The sequence below is a fragment of the Propithecus coquereli genome, unplaced genomic scaffold (assembly GCF_000956105.1).
Source record: "Propithecus coquereli isolate 6110/MARCELLA unplaced genomic scaffold, Pcoq_1.0 Scaffold302, whole genome shotgun sequence".
NCBI classification, from domain to species: domain Eukaryota; kingdom Metazoa; phylum Chordata; class Mammalia; order Primates; family Indriidae; genus Propithecus; species Propithecus coquereli.
This window is the reverse complement of record NW_012148642.1, coordinates 1323920-1333095: the sequence shown is the minus strand read 5'-3', so window position 1 is coordinate 1333095 and position 9176 is coordinate 1323920. Positions and strand designations below refer to the sequence as shown.

Below are 9176 nucleotides of genomic sequence, written 5' to 3'. Positions count from 1 at the left end.
GGCTGGTCTCGAACTCCTGACCTTGAGCAATCCACCTGCCTCGGCCTCCCAGAGTGCTAGGATTACAGGCGTGAGCCACAGTGTCCGGCCCCCCCATCTCTTTTTTTAAAAATGGCAATTGGCTCTTGAAAATAGACAACTTTTTGCTTATGAGGCTACAACAAAGTGTAAGTCCTTTACAGATGTATTTCTATCATGTTCAATGTATTATATAAAGCCTTCAATATTTTCTACATAATAATCAACAAATACTCATATACCTGCAAGTAAAGTACTAGATGTGGCTACCAATAAATATAAAAATCCTGGTGGTGTCACTAACTTTCTGTGTTCTTGAGAGCTTATAATCTCATTGGAAGCAAGATGCACACACATGAAAATTAAATGACATAAGAATAAAAGCTTAAGAATATAATAAAAAAGATGGCAAAGTTTGTTGCTTAGTTAATTGCCAACTAAATGGTATGGGTGATAAGATTTTAAGTGCTACACATAATAATTATAGGACTTGATCAATGGTGAAGCATTCAAAGAAATGGCTCTGAGTTGGGCCCTTGAGGGATAGGCAGTGTAGAAAAGCAAAGCAAAGGGCCTTCTAGACAAGAAGGAACATCAAGAGAAAGGCTACATCCCTTTCCTTTTTGTGGCACCAGCTCTGAACTTCCCACAACTGTGGATTGACTGAATTTGGCTTTCTCTACTCTTACAACTTATAGCCAATACCAACAGAAGCTTACATTTTTCAATCTCAAATGTGCTCTCAAAGCTCCTTGACAATCTTTTCAACATGCCCAAAATAAAAGCTACCATTTTTGTTTCTATAAACTTTGTTCTTCCTTTGATATTTCCCATCTTAATAAATGGTACTATCTATTTATCAGAAATCTGGTCTATAAGCTAAGTATCTGTAAGCCAGAAACCTGGGCATTATCCTCTACCTCTCATCTTTTTCACCTCTCTTCTCTATTACTATACAGTTTAGTGGTTAAAGACAAGAAAAAAATAGCCACGTTTTAAGTCCATTTCAATAATTTACCAGCTATGTAATTTTACGTACATTTCTTAAAATGTAACCCAATTTTCTTTTCTTTTTTTTTTTTGAGACAGAGTCTCACTCTGTTGCCCGGGCTAGAGTGCCGTGGTGTGAGCCCAGCTCACAGCAACCTCAAACTCCTGGGCTCAAGTGATCCCACTGCCTCAGCCTCCCGAGTAGCTGGGACCAGAGGCATGCGTCACCATGTCTGGCTAATTTTTGCTCTATATATTTTTAGTTGTCCAGCTAATCTCTTTCTATTTTTTTAGAAAATTTTTTAAAGGATTTCATCAATTTCCCCAAGGGCCTCCGCTGGTCCTTTGATGTTTAAACCATTTTCATCTGAAGATAAGACTTTTACAGAGATGGTATCATAAGGAAAAAAGTCAGAATAATTCTATAATTTGGTACCAGTGAAGTATTTAATGTCATCAGAGAAGATAATAAACTTTTCTGATCTGTCATTCATAAGAAAACTATCACTTAAACTAATAAATGAAAGATAGCATTTATTTCTGATCTAAATTATAATTATAGCAGAAATAAAGATAAACACTTGGTAGTACTAGCGATGCTGGGTACTTACATCAATATTAACAGGTTCTATTGTGTTTATATGCACGTTGGGAGCTGATGAGGACCGGTCTCGTTGCCCAAATTGATTTCGATGATCTTCATCTGCTGGTCGGAAGGGCTGTGGAATTGGAATGGATTTTGAAGGAGATGGACTGGTGAGAATTTGGGGCCTGGAAAGATCAAGTCATTGGAAGATAAGATTCAGAGCAACTATACAGACATAATAATATATATATGAAAAAGGAAGATATAAAGATATACTTATTTTTATATTCTCAAAATATTTAAAATAAAACATTAAAAATCCATCAGTAATGGTTTTAAAAAGTATTAATTTAAAAAACTAATATCTACCTACGACTAATGCTGCCAAAGCTGCTTTGCTCAAGTAGACTCTCCAGGAGCTACCAATGATAAGAACACTGATTCTTATCCAGAAAACTCCAGGGGAATTTACAAATAGCTAGGAATTACCTGTGGTTAATCATCTGAAGAAATTCTTATCTTTTAAAGTATACAAAAATATGCTCTAAGTAGAGACTGACTGAATAAAATCTGCCATTTTTTGAACTTTTCCATTTCTTTTTTTTTTTTTTTTGAGACAGAGTCTCACTTTTGCCCGGGCTAGAGTGAGTGCCGTGGCGTCAGCCTAGCTCACAGCAACCTCAAACTCCTGGGCTCAAGCAATCCTACTGTCTCAGCCTCCCAAGTAGCTGGGACCACAGGCACGAGCCACCATGCCCGGCTAATTTTTTCAACATATATTTTTAGCTGTCCAATTAATTTCTTTCCATTTTTTGGTAGAGACGGGGTCTCGCTCTTGCTCAGGCTGGTCTCGAACTCCTGAGCTCAGAACGATCCAGCCGCCTCGGCCTCCCAGAGTGCTAGGATTACAGGCGTGAGCCACCGCGCCCGGCCAACTTTTCCATTTCTTGATACCTGAAATTACTAAAATGAAAATTTTATTAGGAAGTTATAAATATTTTGAGAATACATGCATATGTATACTTCAGGACCTGAATGATGTACCTGTTGCTTTACACTAGAGTTGAATGAAAATCCTCAACAATATCAAAAGAGCATTTCCAAGTTCAGAAGATGATCTTCCTAGTGCCAGTATCTCTCACATTTTGAAATTTTTAGCATGTCCAGTTATTGAAACCAGAGACACAAAAGAACCATGTATTAAAGTAAATATTTTAAAAAATTGCTTTTTGAATAGGAAAGACTATGGTCTCTCATCTGCTCTAAAATGAACCTGGTACTCACAGAAACTAACATTTTGAGAATAGACTGTAGGCGCCTGTAAGGAGTCTATCCCCTCAGAAAGGATATCCTAGGGAGTAGGGACATTGAGTATAACTTGACAGATGAGGTATGGCTATCTCAGCAAGCTCCATCAGGACCAATGAATGACTCAGCACTAATAAACTCTTCACATACTGATTATCATTCCACCCCATCTTATGCAAACTCTGTAATTGTATTACTATAATTAGCACTGAGCAGTTATTAGACATGGCCAGAAAGACAATGTTGGGGGACTAAAAAGACATTTTTTTTTTTTTTTTGTAAGAGGAGAGAGTTTGAAGGGGAATGTGAAAAAATATATTAGGAAAGGAATGGATAAAGGTTTGAAGAGCAAAGTTAAGTGAAATAGTCACAAAAAGCCTCCGAATAGAGCATGTCAGAATCTGAATCATACCACTTTACAGTTTTACTTCTTTGAAGCACATTATTAAGAATAGGGAAAGAAATTTTGACTTTATGTGTTCATATTAACCAAATGAATCAATTTTGAATGGATATGCAAATAATAAAATATTATGTACTTTTAAAAATTGATGACACAGACCTTTAGGAAAATTAGCACATTCCACCTGTGTCTTTTTTCTCCTTTCTGGTTATTGAAAAATTTTTAGTCTGTGATAAAGCTGTCTTTATTTTTGCTTTAGGCAGCCAAAGCAATATGTATACCCTCTGATAAGAAATTTTGGGAGCAGGTAAAAGAATGTAAATATGACATTAGTTAATAAAAGAGCTTGAGGCTGGGCGCCGTGGCTCACGCCTATAATCCTAGCTCTTTGGTAGGCCGAGGCGGGTGGATTGTTTGAGCTCAGGAGTTCGAAACCAGCCTGAGCAAGAGCGAGACCCTGTCTCTACTAAAAATAGAAAGAAATTAATTGGACAACTAAAAATATATAGAAAAAATTAGCCGGGGATGGTGGCGCATGCCTGGTCCCAGCTACTCGGGAGGCTGAGGCAGGAGGATCGCTTGAGCCCAGGAGTTTGAGGTTTCTGTGAGCAAGGATGACACCACGGCACTCTAGCCCGGGCAACACAGTGAGACTCTGTCTCAAAAAATAAATAAATAAATAAATAAATAAGCTTGGAAAGGATACTATTAGAAAACCATTTATAGGCTGATTTAAAGTCTCAAGGCAATAGCATACTTTAAGACTAAAAATTGGAAAAAGCCTGAATTAACTAGCCTTGTATAGGATAATCTAATATAATAATTGATCTGAGAGCCAGATGCCATGGCTTATGCCTATAGTCCCAGCCTCCTGAGAGGCTGAGGAGGGAGGATGGCTGGAGCCCAGGAATTTGACGCTGCAGTGAGCTATGAACTGTTGTATGCAGAAGTGGCAGTAAGTCATTCCTGAAACCTACTTAGTTAAGAATATGACAGAAACATGTAGTGGATAACAAATCAGAAATATGTATGCAAAAGACATTGGTCCAGAAGCAAGAAAAACAAAAACCTGATTTAATCTGATAAACTTCATTATCATATCTAAAGAAAAGAATGCATATATTAGAAAATGAGGATATCTGCCTATTACACAAAATCAGAGAGACTAAGTTTGGGAGTTGGTATCTAATACTATCTGGAAGGAAGGTGTGCTTTGGTTGCAAAGTCAACTTGTTTAGCTTTGAGGGCAAGTATAGCAGAACACTTCAAGTTATCATACCCTAATGTCATTAAATATCTGAACCATATACTAACTCCATGCTTAACAAAAACAATCTTCTGATTATAATTTAGTTTTCCACAAATATCTTCCAAAAGAGGAGTAAGTGCTGGCCCACCCAACGGAAGAAGTCTAATTAATATAACAGCTATATTTCTCACTGAAAAGAATTACCTGGTATTCTGATTTAGTCTTTTATGATTTTGATTAATGTAAAACAGTATATCCCTAGCTCTCATAATTTCTGAGAACTGATAAAATTGAGTTTCCATACTGGGAAATCTTTCCCTGGACCAAGGTAATTTATACCCTATAAGTATTTTGGCAGTCAGTAAACCGGCTTTCTCTTGATACCTTTACCTATTTTGCTGCAAACCTCTTTAAAGCAGTACCAAATTAAAAATAAGAATTTTAGCTTTAACACCCTTCAGCAAACTACCAGTTATGATCTCATTCTTAATCTAGAATATTTAAAAGTTTTGAAGCAAAGTGACTACTTCTGTTCAGTGATATGCAAATCTTAAATACTGACCTTTCATAAATTTTTATATTCTATAGCATTTTTTAAAAGTAGAAAAGGAGGTATCTCCCGTTTTGTATTCAAAACTGGACAATGTGTCACTTCTCCAATATTTTTTGGTTACATAATCTTCCTTGTTTCATGACTATTATAATTATTATCAGAACTAGCAACAAAATGCAAGGAATTCTGATATTGAACAGATTGGCTTCTATCTTTACAGAGGCAACATATACACTAGTGACATAAAAGCACCAGGAAACTGATTTATAGAAAAATTTAAACATCTTTCTTATCATTTGCTCAAGACCATAATCTATTTCAGTTTAGTTATGAATAAAATACTCATGGCACAGGCAAATGGTTTCTTAATTTTAAGACAGCATTCCTTCACTGGAAGGCAAAAATGTCCTGGATCATTACCATTATAAACCTTCAAAGAGGCCAAGCTAATTTCATTATGGTGTTCTGTAACTCTGCTCACAGAATTGGGGCCTGCCATGAGAAAGGCATCATGGTCTACAGAATCTGTCAGGAGAAAATGTCATAGCCAAGAGATTAATTAAAAACCAAAAAGAAATAATAAAAACATTTTTATTTGATCGTCTAAAAAACACACAACTGCATACAACTAATGATAGAGCCAGTAGGAATAAAATGACTCCACCAGAGTAGATAACTATTACAACCTGACAAAAAACATAATGGCTGCATTTTTCTAGTGTTCGAAATAGATAAATATACCCACTCCTTAATACAAAATTTTTTTGCTAAATTTTCAAACCTATGAAACCTCCAGAAAGGTTGTTTGTAAAAATTATATGTCTATTAGTAGTGTCAACTTATTTTTTTTAGTCCCTCTAGGTAGCAGTCTAAAGAAATAGCATTATATTGTGAAGAGTGCGAGGAAGTAGGGTTAAAACTGACAACAACTATTTTTGATCTTCACTAAATACTCAGGAATATTCTAGAACAGAATGCTGTATGGGGACTTTCTTTTTTTTTAACCATATGCTTCCAGACACAACATAAATAATGCTGCCTCAAATTCAATAAGGAAAGAGTCAGCAGATCTGTGTGAGAAATGTTCCAAAGCAAACTAGTATCAACTTAACTCATCATTATCATGTCTTCCTTTTGTTTCCCTATTATGAAACTTAATTACATGATGTCTTTGTATTGTTTTTGAAGTCATTTCTTGGCTTTATCCCCCCCAACTGATTAATAATACTATTAATTTTTTTCTTTTACACTTTATAAATATCCATCTATTTTCCACACTGCTACCACTCTAATTCAAGCCTTCATTGCCTCTCAGTCTTCATTACTAACAGCATCCTAGCTTGGCTTTCTTCACCCTAAACTTTTCTCTGTCACTTCATCGCTTTCTTCACCCTAAACTTTTCTCTGTCACTTCATCCATATTTTACTGCTAGGTGATTCTTTCTTTAAAACCATTTTCATCAGGTTAGTAATCTGCTGAAAAACCTTGATTCTTTGCCTTTTCTCTTTTGTCAAGTCTAAAATTCCAGCCTGAATTCCTAGACTCTCCATAATCTGGTCTTACACATGGGACTTCTCAATTTAGATAAGCCTTTCTTCACTAGTTCCTAAATCTACCATCCTCATTTCCTTTATTTATACTGTTTCTCCATCTACCCCCCCAACCAGGCTTTTTTATTCCCTAGGCTCATACAGATTTTAGTAATTCTTTAAAGTCCAGTTCAAATCCCATCTTCTTTGTTAAGTTTTGCTGAGCACTCTCTTTCTCTCATTATTCTCCCTTCTCCTGCAAATGTGTAAACATTTACGCCCTCATCACACAGTTTGATATACTCCATTGAAATAGTGCATTATAATTGTATAATATTTTAAATGATTTGCCATTGTCTCATATGTTGTTTCCATAAACGGAAGACATATACTTCTATATCTAATATTACACCTAATAAAATGATGAACACAAGACAGGGACTCAAAATTATTTGTGGCTTGATTTTTGCATGATTGATCCTGAAACTATGTTAGCTTTAATCTTATTTATCTGCACCAAAGGTACGTATATATCTGACTATTTGTGATAAAATAAGTTATTTGGGAAAAAATCCTTAATTTGACAATTCAAATGCTGGAAAGGTTTAAAATTAAACAAAAGAGCCAAAAGAAAGCAGTTCAATAACATGTTATTGAAGGACAGGAGTCAAATCATACCCAATAGAATCTGAGGGGGGTGCAGAAGGGGATGATCCAGATGTAAGGGCAGTCTCTGCTAAGGAGGCCTCTTCCTGTGGTATTGGGTGGTGTTCAAAGAACTTGGAGACAAACAGCAAACTGTGAGGCGAAACAAAACAAAACAAAACAAACCTAACTTGTGCAAAACCCAGAAGCTTCATACACCAGCATACATAGTTAACAGAAAAATTGGAGATAAAATTCCATTTTCAGAAACAATTGGTAAAATTCAACAAGTTATACTTTTGTCCAAAGGCTTATTTTAAAAAACTGTATTGTACTTTCAAAGGCAAGCTCAGAATCTAAACTAATTGTTCCATTCAGCAAATTTCTACATATTAGAGGGGGAAAAGTATGCTTTATGGTTAAGGAATTAGAAGAAAAAAATAGCTACTAGATTACATCATTATAATTTACTTAACATACAGAGTTAAATTCTATTTGCTAAGTGATCAAGAAAAATAATAAGACCTTAACAGTAGCAGCAGCAACAATGACACAAAAAGAGATCATAACAGACTCAGTATAATCTACTGCAAAAACTCTGGTATAAAGCAAAGAGAAATTTTAGAAAGAGAAACACTGGGTACAAAGATTTTATATCTTACTCTTAAATAAATTGGGGGAAGGGAGTTGAACGGGAAAGAAAGAGAGAGAGAAAGAGAGAGAGAGAGAGAGAGAGAGAGAGAGAGGAAGAATATAAATGCAATTTACACAATAGCTGACAGAATCAGACTCCCTGATCTGTGGCCCAAAAATATAATGGTTAACTTAACTGAAACGACATTGCCTCTCCTCCTCAAAACTACTGAAAACTGGTTTCTATGGGTTAGGGGACTTGATTAATTAAAAGAGAATATAAAATATAAAGTAAGTGTATAGCTGAACCAGAATTACAGTTTGGGAGAGAAGTACTGGCTATGCTACACATTACCCTCTAGCCACACTTAAAAAAAATTCCCTATAGCAACTGTACTAGACAGAAAACTACTCACAGACTTTAAAACATAATAGTTTCACATTAAGAAAATTGAAATGTAAAATGATAGATACAACAGAGATTTTTTTTGATTACTTACTCAAGTTGGTCATAATTAACACACATCAGTGGGACCTCTGTACTACAACGCTGGTGAAATTTATAACCACATGTTTGACAGCGGAAACCCTGGAAAAGCAGCTTTCGACAAAAGTCACAAAATGCTAAGGTGAAAAAAGTTTTCCGTACCTGCAAAGTAAAAAATAGTGGATTTCAAAATCTCGCAAGAAACTTTTTAGAAACCAACGTATTTATTCTCTTATTAAAAATAAATTTTTATTTATATCATGACAATCCATATACTGTTCACATACTGAAATGAAAACAAGGTGGTTTAAGATAGTAGACTACACATACTTATTTTCCACCCAATATCAGAAGAAGATGAGAAATGAATAAAATATTGGCAACTGATTTCAAGCTTGACAACATAAGAGTAGAAATGACAAGCAGGAGAAAATAGAGGAGAAAGGAAGGGTAGTAATTTAATTATTATAAAAAGGAGAGAGTTAAGGAATGCTGACTGGTGTTGACAGAATAAGAAACAAAGGTATACTAATATTACAGTCATGCGCTGCATAACAACTTTTTGGTTATCACTGGACCGTGTAATACCACGGTGGTCCCATAAGATTATAATGGAGCTGAAGAATTCCTATCTCCCAGTGGTATCTTTATGATCCTGACCCTGTGTAGGCCTAGGTTAATGTGTATGTTTGTGTCTTAGTTTTTAACAAAAAAGTTTAAAAAGAAAAAATTTAAAATTTTAAAAGTAGAAAAGGAGGTATCTCCCGTTTTGTA

At 35.3% G+C, this 9176-nt stretch overlaps 1 protein-coding gene across 1 annotated transcript in view; it reads right to left on the bottom strand.

Moving 5' to 3' along the window:
- BRAF (B-Raf proto-oncogene, serine/threonine kinase) overlaps positions 1 to 9176 on the bottom strand; it is a 195241-nt gene that overhangs the window by 63372 nt on the left and 122693 nt on the right. Inside the window, exons 6-8 of the mRNA XM_012649745.1 lie at positions 8416 to 8564; positions 7316 to 7435; positions 1620 to 1779 (exon numbers count right to left, since the gene is read on the bottom strand). Coding sequence (XP_012505199.1) covers positions 1620 to 1779; positions 7316 to 7435; positions 8416 to 8564 — 429 coding nt within the window. The remainder of the gene's footprint in view (positions 1 to 1619; positions 1780 to 7315; positions 7436 to 8415; positions 8565 to 9176) is intronic.